Here is a 21,902-nt window from a genome sequence, read left to right on the forward strand (position 1 = left end):
CATTTTGATGCATTTGCAGTAGATGTACGTATCTGCATCGCTGATCTTTTAACTGCCTTTGTTCAGCTGATTAATGGAGCTTTCTGACTGCAGACATTTCTGGATTCACACAGTCTTCTGTTTAAGATGCCTTTATTTCAGACCTACTGTTGAGATCAGTGCAGTGAGAGAGCTAAGCAATGGGGAGATAGAGCCAGGACATGAATGGAAAAATTGTATGGATACTTTTTAATATTTTTTATTCTTCCAATAAAGGATGGAGAAAGGTGTAATTGTGAAATTAATGTTTTGAAGTTTAAAAAAATAAATAAAAAGCCACTTTAGCTTGGATGATCCATCAGATATCTGAAACAGGCAAGTATGAAATGTTTTTTCTCCTAAGTCTGTATGCAGAGAAATGGGTTGGAAGCACCTTATTCTGTAGCTGGCAATTGCAAAATAGTACCTGATTCTTGGATTTGGTCTGTTATCTTACTGTTTTTATCATATGATATAAAGCTTTTCTGGGCTYTCCTACAAATCTTTCAGCCTCATGGTATCTTCCATACATTGTTAGTGCTTTTTATTCATAAGCCTCTTTAATCACCTCACACATTATTCTAGGGAATTTCTCCAACTRTTTTTGAAATGAACTTGCTTCACCAGTAGGAAACTGTTTTAAAGTTCTTGCCCTGAGACTTTGAAAACAAAATTGCAGACAGGACTTAGTGGAAGAGAAATGAGAAAGACRCTTTACAGCCTCTTGTTGGATGCTGTCACTATGTATTTTCTTTATAGAATGTCTTATATGGTTTTTTGTAATTAAGTACATGTTTCCAGCTGTGAGTGACCAGTTGGTAGTGGTTGGGGAACTGACTAGTTAGTGCTGGCTGGATTGGCAAAGTTATGGTTGGTTTTCAGCAGGTGCTCTCTGAGTTCAAGGCTCACATAGCACCTTGTTTTTAAAAGTGCCAAAGCTTCTGAAAATAAATGGTTGCATGATACCTGTGTGCCTAAACAGGTAAGGAATTTTTTGAGGGGTTGCTTTTTTTTTGGGGGGGGGGCAGGTATTGTTTTTTTGTTTTTCTTTACATTTTGGATAACACCAATCTAAATGAAGTTGGACAATGGCTTCACAAATTAACTCTTTTTATTTCTTCCATTTTTCCCCCTTCTCCATTTTCTCCCAATATCACACATGCAGATTTAAGAGTCAAATCCATATATCATCTAGTGACATTTTGGCTCTGTTTTTTGCTGAGAGAAGGTATCTAGTTTTTCTCTTTGGGAATGGTACAGTGAGGGAAGTGTCCAAAATAGTGTCTGTTTGCTACCTATAATAGTAGCCATGGCTGCAAAAGATGGCCACCAGAAATTTGTAGCAGGGATCCTGCTGGGATGTTTTGATAATGTGGCAAACTCCTAAAGTGCCAAGGTGTAAGGATTTCTATCTGTTTAAACTTCGACCATATTTTCTATAGCTACGAATCAATATCTGGTTTTTGGTAGAGAAGAAATAATTGAGGCTGCAGCTTCATACAAGCAATTTGGAACTGAACCTGGAAGAAGGAACCTGGTGTTGTACTGTTAATTTATTCAAACGCAGCATTTCTAGAATGTTCCTCCAAGGTGCTTAGTTGAGCTGTTAAAGCAGCAAGAGTTGCAGCTGCTGAAGGAGCTGTTGTGCAGATCACTAGCAATGGATTTAATGTGTTTCCCAATGATTTTGCCCCAGATTTCTTTCTTTATTCTTTGCATTATTTTGTTAGTTATAACCATGCTAACTAATTCTTCTGTTGCTGTAGACTGTTTCCCATGCTGGTAAACCTTATGTGCTCTCTAAGCCTAATTTCTGTGTCTTGTTTACCTTTGTGCATTTCTGTCATGTTGCTGCTTGTATGACATCCACAATGCCGAGAAAGGGCTGGTGCTTTCTGCTTTTGATGCTCTAGAGAGCCCAATCTGATCTATAGCAAATTGCTATTCTTTCTGGTGTCTAGCAAATATTGATGTTTAATTTCACATCTCACACACCCAGTCATTTTAAATTACAATTACTACCTCTTGGGTTTCTCCTGCCAACTCAAAGTTTACTCTTTCTAATTATTTTCCCCATGTATGTTAGCTTTCACACAAGTCTTGCTGTTTGTGCCCAATCTGCCTGTCTCTTGTTTCCAATATAAGTCATCTTCAGGCTTTGTTAATGTGCTATTAATGATTCTGCCATTAAATATCAAATAATACTTAATCTAATACACTTCTTGCAGCATTCCACTGGCTACTGCTGCACAGCTGATGTATTACTGTTTGTATTAAGATTAAATGTTTAGTTTCAAAGCTGCACAAGCACATCTATCAAGCAGAGAGATTAATTTTGAAGCAATGTTTTATGAGAGCACTGAAGACCCAATATACTGTGCCTTGTGTATTCCCATATCACTTACTTCACAGTATTGTAAAACATGCAGGCATATCTTTCTGAAAATATTTCTTAGTTATTTTTTGAATATGTGTTTCTATTTTATTAAGACCAYGGTCCTTTTTTCTCAGAGGCCGCCATTCTTGGGAGTGGAGTCTACTTCAGTCAGAGTGTGAGTGGGTGAGCTATAGGAAGGTGAAATGCAGATGTGTYGGACAGACTTGTCCTGGAGCTGGGGCTGGGACAGCCCCTCTTTGTGGTTCATAGTCTGACTTTAGCCTGTGCTGTGAGGTGGCACCGGTTAGTTTTTGTCCAAGCAGCTTTAGCCTGACTTCAGTGAGTCAGATAGRTTCCTGTCCTGGATCCAGTCCACTCTTCTCTCCTTCCCTTGCTTCTGAGTGCATTTTTCAGGTCTACTTTTTTCAGTGCTTAATCATGGCTGTGAAAAAGAAAGGGACAATGCTATGTAGATTTGTTTGTTTGTTATTTCTTGGAATGTTCCTACCTCTGTCTGGGGGAGCTATGACAGTTTTACTGCTGTGCGTGGGGGAGTTGTTTGTCACCTGTAGAAATGTCTGTCTGTTTTTAAGAAGAAATGTCTTGTGCTTTTTGGTTTTGAAAGGCTGTTCATAGCAGAGCTGCCATAAGAACATGTGTGCTTTCCACCTTCTGTATTTTATTACAAAAGTTAGACATATAAATAAAATACTAGTTGGAAGGTGAGTCTACCTGAAGGGATGCAGTCCCTGGAATTAGCTCGGTTGTGCTGGGTGCTTTCATTTTTTCTGTAGATTAGATTGGCACATAGGGGTTGACATACTTTTTAGAAAAACTAATTTCTAAAAGCTGTAGGCTATCAAACATATTGAAGAAACTAAGTATTTTAGGTTGCTCCTTGTAGTATTCTCCCAGCATTACACAGTGCACCACTGTCATTTCCAAAAGCTGCTGTAAGTTCAGGCATGAATTCCCTTTTCATTTACGCATCCTTTGGTTTTTAGGCACATGAGCTTGGAACTTGATGACTTGTTTGTGGCTTGCTGCTGGTATATTTACAGTGTAGAATAGCAGTCGCAATATTAATTTTCAACTAAAGCAGAATCCACTTCAGTAAATAAATTGCAGAGCCATGAAACTGTGCAACTAATGTAAATTTGGTATTCTAGTTCCCAGGAAAATATTAAAACCTAAGTGCATGCTGCTGTATGGTTAACAGCTCATGTGGTGCAGCAGCTATTGTATGTTGCAGTCTGGTTTAATTATGCTGCTCTTTTTTTCCTTCTTTGCTGGAGCAGCCTACCTGATGGGCAAATAAACTGCAGGTCTTTTTTTTCAGGGCAGTAAAATGGTGATAAATTGTTGGTAACCTGAAGGGTACATAATTTTTTGTCACCGCCTTTGGCATAATGACGACCTRTTTAAAACTAAATGCAATTTTAGTGTTTTATAAAATGGAGATCTCTCCTTTCTGTTTGCTTTATTCTTGGGATAACTATGAGGATTTTAGTTAACTAATCTTAAGGGTATATAAATCATAACCGTGCCTGTATGTGTTTCTGCCTAGAAATGTTTTTTGGCAACAACTGTTGAATTAAGCTGCAGGCGTAAGTCTGCTCTTTGAGAGTAATGCTGCTGTAAAATTAGAATTTTACAATTCATGYATGAGTCTTTACAGCTCATTCTACTACAGTCTGGGAAACTTTTCCTGTGGTTTTGCAAAATATAAGTAACTGCATTAATTTCTTAGAGAACAAAAAGTCTGATCTCCACTTTCTCAGTCATTCATCATGGAAGATGATGACCTTTTTTCTCTGAGTATTTTGCCTTTTACAGCTTTGACTGGAATAACTGCCAGGRTGCTTGTTAATGAACACAAAACATATGATTTATTTCTTAAAAAAAAACTGCTTGGGGATGTTTGGAATCAGTTGTGTATCAGTTGTGGTGTGGATATGATTTCATGTATTTACTTTGATGTATCCTTGAGGACTGGTTGGATGGAGATTGGATAGCTCCAAGGCAGAGATGGTGTGTCCTGACTGCTGAAATGCCACAGGAGTGTTGCAGTTAGATGTGTGTGCTGTGGTAGGATAGGGTGGGTGGCAAGACTGGCCTAAGGCACTTGGTTACATTCCAGTTAATCTTGTGGCTGGGATCTGTTGGCTGGGGTTGGAGTGAGGAGAGTACAAAATGACACTAATTAAATGAATGGCCCTTTCCAGTGGGCATTTCCTGCAGAAGCTGTTGAAGCTGGGATGGGATGCTGTGATGTCCTGAAATAGGAGGGGGGTTTAAGATAGCTGATGCCTGGCAAAGATGAAAGAGTTCACTTTGCCTCACTTATCATGTGCCACCTTTTACCTGATGAATCTGATGCACTGATGGTCTCCAGAAACAGCTCTCTCTCTCCAGAACTTCTCTCTTCRTACCAGATTTGTGTGACTTTCAGCTTGGTGTGACCTTTGTGTGCCTGGGATGATTTGATCCCAGTGGTGAATTAATACAATTCTTCACAGGCATCATTTCAAGGATCTGTTCTAATTATGTAATCGTTCAATTGGCTGAAATGTGAGGATTCAGGTGAAGTTACATTAAATCAGATTAATGTTTATTATTTAGCAAAGGTTTTGGAACACGTCATTCTGACTTGCTCAAAGTTAATACTTGCCCTGTTCTTGATCAATTTTSTCTCTTTATGACTAGGAGAAATGGAAGAAGAGATGGAAAATCCAGAAATGGTTGATTTACCAGAGAAACAGAAGCATCAGCTCCGACATCGTGAGTTGTTTCTCTCACGACAGCTGGAATCTCTGCCAGCYACACACATTAGGTAATGACTGTTTTCTTCAGTTTTATTCAAAAATCATATAGCATTGTTATTTTTCAAGTGCTCTTCAATATATGATCAAKTTCTGTGTACAACTTCAGTAATACCATCTTGTGAATCACATGAGCATTTAAGATGTTTTTCTCATATGTTTCTCTTTTTGTAGAGGCAAATGCAGCGTTACTCTGTTAAATGAGACAGAATCCCTTAAATCGTATCTGGAACGGGAGGTAGGAACCATTTTGTGCACTGTAAAGCTTGAACAGTTTATTGTGGCACAATTTAGGTTTGGTGCCTATTTCAAGTTTTCTAAAAAGAGGATAATTCTTTGTTTCTGCAGGTACTGGGCATTGACAGTGRGAGGCTTTACGCTCTGTACAATTTTTATTGTGCATTAAACTTTGTGGGTCTAGGGGCCAAACMTCATGTTTACATCCCTCTGTGACAGTAAGCTGCCTCTCCTTCTGTAAAGAGAATCCAACTTACTCATCAGTGTGGCAAGGTTTAGAGTTCAAACCTGGAGGCTGATAGCCTGGGAGACGCAGCAACTGTAGAGGAGGGAGCAAGCTGGCAAGCTGTGCTTCTCTATATTTGCTTTATCCTGAAATCATACAGATTTATGTTAATATGCTTTAAGCTTGATCTTGCCTCAGATTTTTGAGGAGCTTAGTTCCCTGTTCTTTGAGTTCACTGTTCAAAATACTTATCTGAAGTCCTTCATATGCCACCACAGWAACTTAAATCCTTGAAAAACTGCTTGTCAGGTGACATCTGACAGAAATGCATCCAGTCTGCCTCTTTAAAGGTATCTCAGACCAAATGCTTAAAAATTAATTGTCTTGCCCAGTTAATCACCATTCAGAATATAAATATTGGGCTGTACCTTTTCAAATATTTTGTGATTTTAAAAAAAATTACTACTGCATTTTTTAAAAGTTGTATTTATGTACCTTCAATTGTGGCTAGACCTCTGGCTGCCGACTGGGTTAAACAATCTTGGAATCTGTCAATCTGAGATTTACTGGGGAGATTAGCAAAGAATTTCAGGATATTATTATTTGAAYGCATCTGCAAGCAAATAATTTGCATTTGAAAACATGAAAATGTTATACAAGAGAGGAAATCTTGTAATTAAAAACAGTAGGGTGATAGCCATTACTGGCCCTTAAGAAACAAGGAGAAACAGGCCATTATTTGCAAGGAGCATACTGTAGTCTCTCTCATAGCTAGCCTTTCTTTTTAAATCCTTTTGTAGCTTTCTTCAGTATTTATTTAAGCATAAGATTAGTTTTAATCTGATACTTTAGTTTAAGAGAATTTTAAACAAAGCAAGGGATTAAATAGTTGAGTTTTYCTTTGGAATGTGAAACCAAAAAATGTCGGCTCTGCTGAAAGCTGCCAAATGGCAGTACATCAAACAAGGGATGTGGTATTCAGCAGTGCTTGTAAGCAGCTAGGAGTCCAGGATATGCCCGTTTGAAAGCAAAAGTTAATCAAACTGAAATTATTTCTGATTTTTTAATATCCAACTTTTAAGTAGTGTTTGTTCTCAGTTGCTCCCAACACATTTTTATTCTCACTGGTGTTACAGGCAGGTGTGCTGAGACTGAAGAGAGCTGCCTTCCTCTAATCATGCAATTCTCAGTTGCAGATGTAGGCACAGAAAGAGAAAATTCTTTTTTTTTTTCATCCTTTTGAACTTTCAAAATGCAAGATGAGTGATGTGGGTTATTTTTAAAACAGAGCAGGCACTTAGAGATTTCACAGAATGAGAGAGTTCCCTGAATGTGTCCTGTCACTTAGCGTGGCATTTTGCTGTGGTGCAAACTAACTTGGACAGATGGTAAAGAAATTAAAAGCTCAGGAACACAAATGTGCTTGGGTGGAGGGTAAATAGATTAAGAAAAGGAGATAGGAACTCACTGGGCAACAACTAACACTGGATGGTATTGTTTTCAACTGTTTCTTCTTTCCCCGGGCCTCCTGTTCTTAATCCGTCCTTTGCTTTCAAAATGTTTCAGGGTTGTTCCTTTTTTTTCTAACATGGCTTCTATCAATAAAGCCTAAGCAGTACTAGGGAATCTGGTATTTGATTTCTTAAATGTTGTGACCAGTAAAAGCAGGCTTTCAGCCCATGGCTGTCTGCCTTGAAGCAGGTTAAACATCCAGAGAGAAATTTTTAGGGAGATAGTAAGCATAGCAAAATTGCATTTTTGTTATCTTTGTTCTCCTCCTCCACCCTCTCTCTGTCATCTTCCTCAGGAAGATTGCCTTGTTACTTTTGGAAAGCAGGCTGAAGGGGACCAGCACTGACTTTTTTACTGTGCCTGGTAAAATTGGGTTTGTAGCAGGASTGAGGAATAGGAAGAAAGAGAGAAAAAAAGGCAACTGGAAAACCTGAATTTTCTATAGACACTTAATTCCCATGGAGATCAAGGGAAGGGCATAGCCAATTATGGCAAAAGCACTAGATTTCCCTATTCTGCAGGAAACTATTTTATATGTACCATCTATTTTACTGCTCTGCCTGGATATATCCAGAGGCTTGTGTGAATTTGCCTGCTGAGCAGATGTCTGGCATATCTGTTCTTTTTGGTACCCCCCTAAAMATAAAATGTTCTCTAGTTAAAGTATATTAAATACATGAAAGTAAGTTTGCAAGCTGCAATGAAGTAACCATTATTTCTGTAGTGTACTTTCACTCTGAGCCTGTTTTCTTTTTCCAGTTTCTTGGTGACTTTGGTTTTTGGCTACAGCTATGGGTAGCTTAGGGGCTTGGGTAGGGAAGTTCTGAGCATATGTGTCTGTCTAACAGTTGAGAGAAGCAGAAAGTCATGATTCAATTTTACCTCTTGGCAGGTCATGGTAGTGTTTTTCTGAACATTTTAGATGGTTTCTGGGATCTGAAATTAAAAGAGAAAGGCCTTCTCTTTCTTGACTGCAGCAAACCCAGCATACACAGTTTTGACAGCACAAATGAGCATGGAGGATTTTGAAGAGCAGTGTGGTTTTGTTGTGAACATCACTCTTGTGAAAAATTGTTCTCATCACATAGTGGTGGTCACACATGCTGTAGAGTACACTTGGATCTGGTTTGTTTTTTTAGTTTGCATTGGCACTAAGCTGACATTTATTAATGTTTTCAGCAATCCCACTCAGTGTGCAAGAATGAATCTTATGTCTGTGAGAGAKGATGGTAGTGATTGAATTAGCTCTAGGGGTTGCATTCTCTGTTGTGTTCACCCTTGGGCCCCCAGACTTCCATSTTTTCTCTGTTGAGGAGGCTCTGGATGGGGAGAAGAGACCAGAGGCTTTTCATTCTTTTGTTCAAYGTGATTGATTTGAGACAAAACTGGACAAGACATAAAAGGATGACCTGAGACTAGCAGAGATTTTGTAGAGAAAATTCGTAGTGATAACCAATAAAAGAGAAGCAATATGGCATCTAACAGYCAAATATCATGGGAGAAAACCCCTCCACAGTGCATGACTTTCCCTGGCTAAGAAAGGCTGAAGAAATTGCCTGGGGAATTAGTCTTCTTTGGGTTGCGTATGTGCTGGGCAAYGTGCCTGAATAGCATTAATGTTGCACTGCATACACTTTGTCCTGCAGTCAGGTATTTTGGAGCTGGAGCAGATTAAAAACACTGTATTTATAACATGGAAGCCTGTGAGATAAAAGCTTTTCCTACATTTTATTTTCTTAATGATACATTCTCAAAACATTGCAATGTCTTGAGCTTTGAGTGTGTTGGGGAGCAGGAGACACAGATTTCTTTACATAACTGTAAAATAAATGAGTGTTCATGTACTCTGAAGCTGCCTTCTGTCCGTAGGTTGATGTAACTTGACCCTGGTGCCTGTGGGAGTAGGATTTTTTTCAAAAGTATCATTTGCTTAGGATGCAATCAAATACCCCCACCCCAAACCCAACTACAGACAACCTTTCCAGTTGAAGTTCAGTTCTCTTCCAGAATTTTTGCCATGTTACTGTGGAAACTTAGAGCAATTCTTTTTCTGGGGCTTTTTATGACAGATTGGGAGACTCTCTTTTCCTTTGCCACCTCTTCATAAAGCTGAACAGGGCTTGAAACTCATKCTGGTTTTGTCCTAATTTTTGTTACATGCTGTTGACACATACAAATATAGGGAAGGGGAAAAATGAGGTGAGCATGAAACGAGATGTATTTAAACAGGGTGCCTGCTAGTGCCACAGAAATATGGGGAGAGGGAAAAGGAGCCAGAAACCTGAGATGRGGAAAATGGCACACTGCACATCCTGTTCCTGTTCAGACATAATTCYCTTTCCACCAGACCATGTTCTGTTGGACAGACATTACAAAAGGTCTGTTATTCCAAGTCCTACCAGAGCTCTAATCCTGCCCAATACTGCACACTATACTTTGATGGAGCATACCTGGTCTCCAGTGTGTCACTCAATAGCTATAGCTAAGTACTTATCCATGCAGAAAAGTTTAATTACTTAAACTGTGCAGTTTTAAGCAGTTAAAATTTGGCTGTTTTTTTATCCCTGCCCTGGCAGAACATTCTCATCCTGGAATGCCTTCTTGTTTTAATTTTACACACCCAGGTAGTGGAAGCCAAGCAGCTATTTTAGCCTTTTCCTCATCTACTTGAACAAAAGCAACAAATTAAGGGATTGCCACCTGCAGCTAATTACTGCTGCTGCCAAATYTGCTGCCCCTCTCCCAGTAACAAGCAGAAAGAAACTTGGTGATTTAAGTTTAGATAGTGGCAGGCAAGAAGTTGGTCAGCACCACATCCCTGTAATGAGGAAAGCTGAGCACATCCTGGTCTATGTTAGCAGGAGTGTAACCAGCAGATGGAGGGAAGGGATTCATCCCCTCACTACCACTTGTGAAGTTTTTTTACCACTTCTGTAGTTTTGTGTCCAGCTTTGGGCCTTGCAGCGTGAGAGGCACATTGGCAGACTGGAAAGCATTGAAATGGGGTTTTGAAACTGGTTGTTCATTTATTGTTTGTTCACCCAATTTTAAAGTCTATATATAGGTAATAAAACTGCACTTAAACTGAAAAATCTTGTATGGTCACAAAGCTGAAACTWAAAGCTAGTAACGCTATTTGCCTTTTTGCTCTTGTTTTATTTTTTAGGATTTCTTCTTTTATTCACTAGTGTATGATCCTCAACAAAAGACCCTGCTCGCTGACAAAGGGGAGATTCGAGTTGGAAACAGATACCAGGCAGATATAACAGACTTACTGAAAGAGGGTAATTTCTGTAATTTATTTAAATTGTCAAGAGTTCATGCTCAATGTGGCCACTTSTCTGTGTGAGGCCTGCCTAGGTGTGGAAGGTGGTTTCCACTGCCAGGCCATGTGTACAACGATGGCTTGATTTGTTGAGGCTGTTGCCCACTGAAGGCAATTAGTTCTCTTTAAAACAGTTCTTTAAATGGGCGTTTGTCCAAATCATAAAAGTTGTTGAAATAAATTGAATTAATGGGCTCTCTCAAAGCTTGCACTCTTTTTATTAAGAGATTTCAGAATTTCCATGGGAAACACAAATTTCCATCACTAAGCCTTTTGTGTTTTTAATCAAGCCTYACTTCCATATAAGAGCCCCTCCCAAATTACTGCCAATTAAATGCTGTCTGCCCTCATCAATTTGCCCATTATTGCTGGGTGCCTTTTCCCTGAAGCCCTTTCCCCATCCCAATGTTGGCTGCCAGCCTAGACTTCTCACCTGCAGAACAGGCAGCAGGGAGAATTTGCTGGCTGGAGTGTGTTTTGAGGCCTCAGGCTGCCCCCACTGTGTCATGGAGCATGAGGAACCAGTAATAGCTATCAGATAGTAACTAACTTTAGATTTGTCTCTGCACTACCCCACAGATCCAAAGTSGGTGGGAAAACTGAGAGGGATGGAGAGTGTTGGCATCTAACTGTTCTTTCCTGAGCCCTATGTAATGCAGAGGGCAAGGTCTATCCGTAAACTTCTCCTAAGAGAGTGAGGGTTGGGACCTGTGTTGGAAAGACCCTCCACAGTTGATGGGCCAAGATGTGGAAGCAATGAGATGCTTCTGTCTTTGCTTAGAAGCTCYGCTGATACTGTTAGTCTCATGTTAGAACAGGCAAACAAATGGGTCAGGACTCTTGTTTCATTTGTCTGTGAAACTGGTATTTATTCAACAGCTGGGCAAGTCTCTTAAGTGAGGATGAACTAATCTGAAAAGCATCCTGTTCCCTCAGTGGGCCAACATGGGSCTTCAGAGAAGGATAATCGCCAGATGTTTTAAAGAAGCAGAAGGAARAAAAAACTCTCAGTAGCTTCTCTATTTTACCAGGGTATTCTGGTTTGTAGAGACTCAGGAAAATAAAGAATGTCTGATGCCATGACTTCCCCCCCTAGAAAGCAGCTGAYATGGGTTAAACCAGCTACTCTGTGCCTGCTCAGAGCAGCTGGGAGTGTGTCTGTTTKCCTGGAACCTGCTGCAGGATGAAGGAGAAAAAGAGATGAGCTGGAGAAAGGAACTGTCTAATTTGGAGAAAGATGTACTCTGTTTCCCATGACATATCCTTTGACACCAGTTTGTGAAAATCTAATTGCCCAGTTCAGATGAGCTGTGTTGCTGTATYTGTCAAGCTAAAATTATCACATACAAATAAGTGAATGAAATTTTCACAGTGAYCTGTCAGGCAGAGTAACTGAAATGGGCTAACAGTGACATTATTGTGAGATAAAGTCATCTAGAAAGTATTTTTATTTTAAAAGAGCCATACAAAAAATTTCTGATTTGTTTTTCAACCAGGTGAGGATGATGGAAGAGATCAGTCAAAACTTGAAACWAAAGTTTGGGAAGCCTTTAACCCACTAGTAGACAAGCAGATAGACCAGTTCCTGGTGGTWGCACGGTAAGAGCATTTTACCTCTCCTTTGAGAAGTAAATATTAGTAACTCTTCCAAGCACTTTATGTTCTTTTTGCTTTATTACCATGAATGGTGGTTTCGGTTGCTTGATTCACTTGCTCCATTTTGAAATGAGGGATATTTTGCAGGCCTTCTTGGGAGTAGCATGACTTTAGGAACAGCTTCTCAGTTTTACAGTTTGGATTCATAAAAACAAAGCAAGTTTCAAGTAAAAGTGATCCTGTAATTGGTGAGGTTTTTCAAATACTTTGGTCAGCATGCAGAAGACTTAGTGAATTAAAGTCTTGGCAGTTCTCTCCTCTGTCCATTTACTGCCTTTTTGAAAACCATGATATTTTAACATCCATTAAAGGTTTGCTAAGAATTCTGATAGATGCTTGTGATGAAATGAAGATGCTTTCTAATGCCTAGATTACAAAAGCGAGGCACAATAAAGTAAAACCCTGCAAATCTGTACTGATGGTGTTTTTATTTAAGCCCAAAGCAATCTTTGTTGATCAACTTTTCCTTTTTAAAAGCTTCTTGAACTAATTCATTGGTATGCATTTTATAAACAGAAGCCTGTATTAAATTTTAGGCTCTCATAGCAATTGGTGAGTGAATAATTTGTGGGARAAAATGAACAGGTAACACTCTCCAAATTCTGTGTGTTTTAGATGGTGCTGTTATAGATAAACCCTGGTTCTGTCTGTTTTTTGTTTGTTTTTTTTTTTTTTTAGCCTTCCTCCTCCTGGGTTTTCATGTGGGTTGGTTTGTAGTGACTGTGGAGCTTTTTGTGATGGGAGTTTCCACCTTGTGTAGGCTTCTGGTGGCAGAGCTGGTTTTAGTGGTTCWTTCAGTGCTGCCCACTGGGTTTGCCGGTACAGCCGCCGCAAGGTGCGGGATGTAATGAGAATCACTGCAAAGACAAGTACAAGAACTGCTTCTGTTCAGAATCAGCAAAGCGTTCCAGTTTATAATTAGTTCACACACACACACAAAAGTATCAGTTCAGCTAAAGCTGGGCACGGGGGAGTTGTGAAGCAGGGATGGGGATAGTGAMTGGGAGGCTGGGAAGAGGGYGAAGTGTGAATCGCCACAGACACTWAGRTGGGGGAGGCTGGTTTGGATTTYRGCCAAAATTAGATGTTTGATGACAACTACTGCTTAAACATTTACCTTTCCTACTCCTGCACTGCTTGGCACTAGTGTGTTCCTCTCAGCTAGTTTGGGGAAGTGATCTGAGTGGAGGGGGAAAAACCCAACCTGCCTGGTTTTGTTGTTGTAATTGCTCAGTGGAGTTCAGCTCCAGTTCACTGTGCAGGARCCCAAGTGTTTCACCCAGCAGGCAGGGGAGTAGGAATTTTGAGAACCAATGCTTGTTACTGGTTTTTCCACCTAACTTCTTTAAGAATAAAATGAAGAGCATGGGGACTGTGGTCTCAGCTGCAGAAATGACTGGAATTGTGAAGTATTGGAGAATTGCTGTGTTCCTATGCAGGCTTTATGATCTATATTATACATTGTTAAGTTGTAAAATGAATTTTATTTGTAATTTTAATTTGGAATGAAACTTTTGGAAAAATGCTTGCATTGCTGCATTTTTCCTGGCTGGTCTCAGCATCTGTCTCTGTTCCTGTGGRCAATGCAGCACTGCCCTTGCCACTGTATAAGAGACTATTGTCATTCATAAAGCTTGCTTGTGCTCTGTTCCTGTTGCAGCTCAAGTCTGTTGGGAGATAAGGGATAAGAGAGTAGCTCAAAACTCCCCATTGGTGACCCTTGAATCTTTATTTCCTCCCCCATGCCTAAGCCTCTGCAATCATATGAAGTAGAATAAAATGTTCATAATAATGAGCCACATTTGAAGACAACAGTCTCTGGCTCCAAATGAGCTCCAAATCGTGTAATCTTGTAACTGGGAAATGGAGTGTGCTCATCTCACAAAGTGTTGGTTGGGTGTTTGTATTCATGCTGGGTTTGCATGCAAAGTTAAAGCTGTGTTTAATTTCTTTCAGGTCTGTTGGTACATTTGCCCGAGCCCTGGATTGCAGTAGTTCTGTCAGACAGCCAAGTTTGCATATGAGTGCTGCAGCAGCCTCCAGGGACATCACACTGGTAAGATTTTTTTTAGAGGACTTAAGTTAGTGAGAGATGCAAAATATTCACCTCAGCATTAACAGTTGGCAAAGAGAGAGGGGCAGATGGATTGTAATTGTGGCTTGCTGTGAAGCAGACCCTGTGTTTGCTAAGGAATCCTTTAGTTACAGATGAAGTAACTTTTTCTGGCCTTGTGCCTCTTGTGACCCATCACGGATAATGCTATGAGATTTTTTTTTGCTTAGTTTTATTAAAATATTCTGATGACATGCTTGACAGCCCATCCCTTGCATGGGCTCAGTAGTTCTCTTGAGAAGAATGCAAATTATTGTCTGCCTGTCTGTAATGTTACAGTGCCAGAATGCCATTCCTTGTCACTTCCCCAACACCAGACTGTCACTGGCATCCTTGGGCAAGATTGACCAAGGATGTCTGGAGGAAAAGYCTGTGGTCAGATAAGAAGTGTCAGTTGATTTTGTTCTCCTTAATGAGTTCTGGTTTTGAGTACCTGAGGAGTAGTGATATTGTTAACATTTTATAATCTTAAGTGTTGCTGAGTAGATTGTGACAAAGGAAAAAAACTTTAACTTTTATGCTACAGAAAGTTTAATGAAAATCTGAATAAAATTTATGAAGTCTCCAGAGAAYTTTTATCAAAGCCTCACCTCGTAACTGGAGTAGTGTAAACTTACATGTAGAACAAATGCTTGTCTAGAACAGTGTAGGTTAATTATGCACATGCACAAAACTGGTATGATGAAAGGCAAATAACATCCTGATTAAAACTGCAGAAATGGGGAAATAAAGCCAAGCTTTCATTTACTAATAGCAATTCCTCCCTCGCAGCATATTCTCAGCCCTTGTAAATCACAAGTTGCAGACAGCCATGGCTTGGCTTTCCGAGGAGTAATTGCCCCTGAGAGTCATTCTTTTTTCMTACTCAGCTGTGATGTGTGACTTAACTTGAATCTTTTTTGAGGTTTCTGCCCTYTGGGGGGAAACTGTATGCATGTGTTGCTGCTCTTGTTTTTCATATGTGGAATTTTTGTGGATTATTTGACAAAGAAAGTGTATGGTTAAGTCTATGAGGAAATGCCCTTGAACCTCTATCTATCCATGCCCTGTCTGTGGATAGTAGCTCAGTCCTGGGGGAGTGGATCTATCATGTGCATTTTCTGACCAGTAGTACTGCAGTGGTGATGCTGGTGAGGAGCTGATAGGAATTATTGATACACAAGGGCTCATGTTCCACAAACCTCACTATTAGTGAATGTTAGGTTTGTACTCTGACAACTGCAGTCAGTGTGAGGTTGGAACAAGTTATTACTGATTTTGTGTTAGGTATGGAATACTGCATCTTAAAATCTCAGTGCAGAATTTGTCACTGCTCTTTCACTGTGAAACATTTTTCCCCCAGATACTTGTCCTTACATCTCTCTCTCTCCTTTGCAACCTTGTAGTTCCATGCTATGGACACTTTGCACAAAAATGTCTATGACATTTCCAAGGCAATCTCCGCRCTTGTGCCACAAGGTGGGCCAGTCCTGTGCAGAGATGAGATGGAGGAGTGGTCTGCTTCAGAGGCAAACCTCTTCGAGGAAGCACTAGAAAAATATGGAAAAGATTTCACTGACATTCAGCAAGATTTTGTAAGTATAKAAAACGAGGGGGCCCCCGTGGCGAATGGCTCTGATCAGTGACAGAGATGGTTTGCAGCTTGTCTAAATTGTGTTTTTCATCGTGTTGAACAAGGGGGCTTTGAGCTGGAGCATGTGCCTTGCTGTGAAGTGGGGAAAGGCAGACCTCATACTGGTGACAGCCTGGTGTACAGTCAGAATTTCAAATCACAGATGATCGCTTTTCCTTTAGAAACATTAATTTAGAATCATCTGTTCAACTCCAGCTAAGGGAGGATATAGGAAAGTGTTGTGACAGCCGAGCTGCTCTAGATTAATTTGTGTTTGAAGGAGAATAACTATTGARCCTTCTGAAACATGAGAATGTAGTCACCTTTACAGTATGGTTTCAGAAAGAGCCTTTTGAAAGTTTTCAAAAGGAATCCTGAGCATCCAAGAGAAGTATCCTGTAGTTTGGCCAAAGCTCCGCCCTAGGTGCTCAGCCTGCAGATTGAATGGAGCACTGTAAGGAGGGCCAAGTTTCACTCTGTTGCTCTTCGAGTCCTCTGGAACAAAACAAGTAGTTTCAATGTTGTTTGTCCTGTGCTCTAATCTCTGAGAGGGACTTGGAAACAGCAACACTCTCTGTGGTCCTGCTGAAATCCTTGTGCTTCTCACACAGAGAACAGGGCTGGCAGGGCACAATTTTGTTAGTAGTTTGTTTTGGTTTGGGTTTGTTTTTTTTTTTAATGGGCCAGCTCCATTGAAGCCAAGGATATCAGAACTGTGATACTGTAGTTGTGACTCTTGCTTGAGTCTCTGCTGCTTAAGCAGAGAGCCTGAACCTGTGGGCACCCTTCCACCTTGTGCCTTGTTGAATGGTTTACCAATTCAGCATGAAGATTTACCTGTAACCTGTTTCACTTTTACACTGAATGCTCATCTTTTTTTTTTTTTTTTTTTTTTTTTTTTTTTTTTTTTTTTTTTTTTTTTTTTTTTTTTTTTTTTTTTTTTTTTTTTTTTTTGTAAAGGGCATTTAATTTAATATGGGTCGCATGTGCATCATATCCCCTTTGTGGATTCAAACGCTGACTGTTTTTTTGAGGAGGGTTAGTAATTGCAAGACTCCTGCAAACTGCGAGTCAAAAGAATCCTGTGAATTTCAGTGAGTTTGTGTGCCAGCTCCCTTTGATAAATGCTGCTTTTCCTTTGTGTTCCTAGCTCCCCTGGAAGTCCTTAACAAGCATTATAGAATATTACTATATGTGGAAAACTACAGACAGATATGTTCAGCAGGTAAGAGAGTCATCATCACCTCTTTCRTTCCAACAGAAGTTGTTTTTCTTGCCTGTGAAACCAAGCTTTGTTTCTCTCTTCTCCCTCTTGGGGTTCAGCCTTTKCAATAGGTGGATTCTGTTATGGTCAGAACAATCTCTCATCACTAAACTCACCAGCCCTTCTGTAAATACAAACAGCATTGTCAAGAGTGTGTTCTTTATATGTTTGCTGCTACCCTGTTTGCTTGGGGCTTTCTAATGTCTSCTTTGGAGTTCAGCAGAGGAAGGAAGGCAGTGCAGTTTTTTTCTGACTCTGCAGTTCAAGGTCAGCATTAACTTCAGTGACATTTTGAGGGGGGGCAGTTGCTGTACAAGGAGCCCCCACCCTGGTTCCCCACCACTGCCTGCCCATGGCTTGGATGGCAGATGCACAAGGCTGCCCTGTGTCAGCTCTGTGAGTGAAGTGTTTACCCGGGAAGTGTCACTGGCTCTGATTCCCAGACTGGTTATACTTGAGAATCAACTTTGGATAGTGTTTACAATAATTTTTATCTCTGCTCGTTTAAATATGGAGGCTGGTTAATCCCTGAAATAAAGCAAGCACAATGCAAGCAGCATGCAAAGTCTTGCAGAGTATCAGTTACTGAAAACTACTTACAATATTTGACAGGAAAACTAAGTTAAAGATGGGAGAAATTTAGAATGGATTTTTCATCATAAATCCTAAGATGAGGCATCTATTTGAAGTATTAGAAAAAGTAGAATTGTGAAAATGTCGTGCCTTGTTTCCTTGGAAATTCAGCCTGGGGTAAAGACTAGATGCTTGAGGCACTGACCAGTGTTAGGCATGTGCTGTAATCTGATTTTTACCATTTTCTTTCTGATCACGACACTTTAAATTACAGAGGCACCCCCAGGACAAATGAGAACTCTTTTTTTTTTTCTTCAATTATGTTTTACCTTTAATAAAAATATTAATGGCATCTTCATTCCACTCCTCCCCCAAGTTTATTCTTTGACTGAAACTCTCCCTTCTGGGAAGGAAAGGGTGGTAGGAATGTGGGGTGGTGATGGAAGCTGGCATGTGGGGAAGAATAGTGCTCATGGGCTTCCCTTCCCCATTGCTTTCTTCATTTTCCTAAGGTTTGTTTTACAWATGTATGTGCATAGGACATAGTTATGTGAAGGCTTTGATCATTTGTTCTTGCAGCAATTAAAAAACACAGCAAACCTACAGGTTCTTACACTGTTTTGTTCTATTCCTGTGCATTGGGTTTTCTCTCATGGTTATGCTCTACCTTACATGTGCTGCCCAGGAGTTTACCAGGGAGTGGAATTAGGGGAAAATTTCCAGTTAGAGACTCTGCACTTGAGAGACAGTACAAGATGAACAGGTAGAAGTTGCAGGGCAGAGATATCACATCAATTAGGTCTGAAGTGAGCTGAAGACCTCATCTCAAGTTCCCAGCTTGTACAAGCAAATAATACCATGAAACATTCATAAAAAGCTTCAGAGAGCTATCTGTACGTAACCACAAAGCATAGGAAATTGTAGTTGAAATAATGGTGTATTAGATTTATGTTTTACTTGATGAGTGCAAAGTCTTTGGCAAAGAACATCTGTTGCCRTTTTTTCCATCTGTTTCTTCATAGTGTTTATTCTATGCAGGCTCTTCCTTTGGTCTAATACCACAAAATGATTCTGAGGCTGACAGCATTTTTGTACACAAGATATTGAGAGAATCCCAAGTAAGGATATGCGAAATGTGTATCCTGGGTTGTTCCACTTCTCTCTTTCCAAGAAGATGACTAAGTTATATTCCAAGTCTGTATGTTACAGTATTTAATAAAAGGATTAATAACTTGCCTATTAATGTAAAATCTTTGGCTGAATGAACATTTAAAGTGCATTTGAATTATCTGTTTTTGTGAGTTACAAAAGGTTGGAATGAAGATTTTTATCACTAACCAATTGGATGAAGAAGCAACAGTTAGCTGGGAGCTGTTTGCATCCTTCTGTATTCCCCTTGACATTTTCTTGGATTGTGAAAACACTGCCATAATCCTGAAGAAGAATTTATCTGTTTCTTGCCATTGAGGAWGGGACATTTTGAGTTGTCTTCAACAGAAGGCCCATTCTGAGAACTGAATAATAACCTATGCTTGGTGTACCTAAGATCAAAAAGCTTAGTGCAGCATTTCTTGTCTTGTGAGTAGAATACTGGGATGGAGATGTGTGCAAATTGACTTTGTTTGGAGCATGTACTTGAATCTTTTATCCAAGTAAAATTTTTATTTAGCTATACCACACATATTTAGTAATTTTTATTTAGCTATACCACACTTTTGAAGGTTACCAGCATAAGTAAGAGTTCAGTTATCTTGAGAAGGACTGACCCTCCATAAACAGATCTGCTAGAAGGAATAATTCTACTACAATATCAACMGAGAACTGGTGGTTTCATGTAGGCTTCTGAATGCTTGTAAACAGTGATCCCAAGAGCGGTCCTGTCAGTAACACCCTTTCAGAGYTGTCACTAAGGAAAATGAGGGTGGTGCATTCCAAATTCAGTATCCTGGGTGTCCTTTSAATAYGTTCTTTTCCTGGGACARATTTYCTSTGTCAGTACASARGAGGWTRTATTTCTGCTTCAGAAAGGTTTGARATGGCTTTGACTGATTAACTGCTGTTTGTTGGCTTCCTTCAGTGATTTGAGAGCTCTGAGAGTTGATGTGTTTGGCTATGCCTACATTTTCATTTGGTGTAGAGGTTGAGTTTTTACATAGTTGTGAATTCCAGGGTGATTTTTTTAAAGACCAAATGCGACTACTGTTGTGCTTACCATGATGGAAAGGCCTAAAAACTTTAAAGCATTRAACTTTCCAAAGGCTGAGACAAGCTCGGGACATGGCAGTGGCAAATGACTGCTTGAATTAGTCACATTCTTTCTGAGAGCTAAAGGCTTTAATTTACTTTTTCCATTTTTATTTCTGTCTGAGGAGCAGGTAATTCAAGGCAAAGATCAAATACTATGAATTTTTACTGTTCTGTTTCTTATGTGGAAGTGCCATTAGAAAGTGTGGGAGGAATAGAGAAAGAAAATTGTTTTTTAATGCTGGGGTAAGTGGAAGTTCCCCTTATATTTGTCTCCATAAGGTATGGAGCTCTGGGTCAGCCTTGATGCAGATAGAAAACATCTTTCTTAAAGGAWGCAAGCCTGCTTTGTACCTAGCTCAGAGCTGTGAGTGATGTCTTAATGTACCAGCCTTCATAAAATCCTGTGTGCTGAAGGGTAGAAATAACATCAATGGAAGGTTTTTCCATTGATGTTTTATCCCCAAACACCTCCCGTTAAACTTATGGTGATATGGAACTCAGTCACTTTGTTGCCAGAACTGCCAGAGATCATAGGTACAGCCCATCCATTCTGAGACGGGTTCCTGGAGCACAACCAGCTGGGAGTATTTCTCCCAAATGCATCACTGATTCCCTCTCTTGTCCCACCTCCCTGACCTCTTTTGTATGTTCAACACTTGTATGTTCAGAGACTTGAAAAAGAATAAACAGTGTGAAAGTTCTCTTCTGAATTCAGGTGTAATTTATCTTTCCTATCATAAACTAATAAGGCTTAATGTTTGAGGATGCTTGAGGCATCCATGTACTGTCCGCCAGCCCAACTCCTGTGTTTTGAATGTTGAAACATCCACAGTGTTTCTGGATTTCTTCTGTTATTTCCTCTTGATAAATGTTCACACTCTAGAAGATGGCCATGAACATTTGCTTCAATACATCACCTTTTATAAAACTCTTTCAAGCTCAGTGGATAGGATGTCCAATCTGRGAGAGGATATATAAAGGACAGATGTTTGCACCAACTCGAATGTAGTGCTTAGTACTTTAATCCCTTGGTCCCTGTGGGATAGACAAGTTGGTAATATCTTCCTTTGATAGATGGGGAAAATATGATGAGGTAAATAAGAGGATATACTTAAGATCTGTGTGTATAAATAACTCAGGATTTTTTTAGGCCAAACTACTAGAAAAAGTTAAAAATGTTCTGTGTTTTTCTTGGKGGTGAGGACATTCATAACTACATCAGACAGCATTAAGAATTTATAGCATAAATATGCTTCAGGCACAGATCAATTAATAACTGGCAAAGGAGCTAGCAAAGCACTCTCTCAGGGAAGGGATTATTCTGAAATTGTGCATGACTACATTTCAGCCATCTTTCTTTTGTACCTTCTGGGATCAGTCATTGTCAGCAAATAGGAAACTCATCATATCTGGTCTATCTATTGCCCACAGCCACAGATACTTTGTGCAAAGCCTCCTCTTAGCCAGGACATTGTGATACCTTCTGGAAAAACCCTCAGTTTTCCTGGGGTGCTGTTGGTGATAGGGGTGTGTGGCATTTGTCATGTGCTGTGCTGGTCYCCAGGCAGCTGGAGGAGAGGAAGGTGTGCCAAGCTCCAGGTGACTCATGGCAGTTAGCTCAGGGCTCAAACCATGATCATCAGTCACAAAGGAAATCTGTGGGGTGAGGTTAACATTCATCACCTGTTTACTGAAACACTGCTTAATACCCTAAATTAGCCAGGTCCCCAAGGCAAATGACTTTGTGTTGTGTACAGTAAAATGTTTCAGTTGCTGAAACATTCAGTTGCTTTGTGCTTGGATGAAGATCTTRCATTCACAGATTTCCAGAACTGTCATAACATAATGATGCCAGATAGTCCCCTTGAGACATGTTTTCAAGAAAACTGCAGCTTTTTCCTCTCACAATCTAGAAATTTT

At 39.9% G+C, this 21,902-nt stretch overlaps 1 protein-coding gene across 3 annotated transcripts in view; it reads left to right on the forward strand.

Annotated features, from left to right (window-relative positions):
• Positions 1 to 21,902, forward strand: part of MTA1 (metastasis associated 1) — a 75,193-nt gene that overhangs the window by 20,220 nt on the left and 33,071 nt on the right. For all 3 annotated transcript variants that reach the window (XM_057372809.1, XM_057372811.1, XM_057372812.1), the window contains exons 4-10: positions 5,102 to 5,228; positions 5,392 to 5,455; positions 10,359 to 10,476; positions 12,014 to 12,116; positions 14,130 to 14,229; positions 15,672 to 15,860; positions 17,049 to 17,123. In XM_057372809.1, coding sequence (XP_057228792.1) covers positions 5,102 to 5,228; positions 5,392 to 5,455; positions 10,359 to 10,476; positions 12,014 to 12,116; positions 14,130 to 14,229; positions 15,672 to 15,860; positions 17,049 to 17,123 — 776 coding nt within the window. The remainder of the gene's footprint in view (positions 1 to 5,101; positions 5,229 to 5,391; positions 5,456 to 10,358; positions 10,477 to 12,013; positions 12,117 to 14,129; positions 14,230 to 15,671; positions 15,861 to 17,048; positions 17,124 to 21,902) is intronic.

Source organism: Malurus melanocephalus, unplaced genomic scaffold (genome assembly GCF_030028575.1).
Source record: "Malurus melanocephalus ecotype Western Australia unplaced genomic scaffold, MMel_1.1 scaffold_178, whole genome shotgun sequence".
NCBI classification, from domain to species: Eukaryota; Metazoa; Chordata; class Aves; order Passeriformes; family Maluridae; genus Malurus; species Malurus melanocephalus.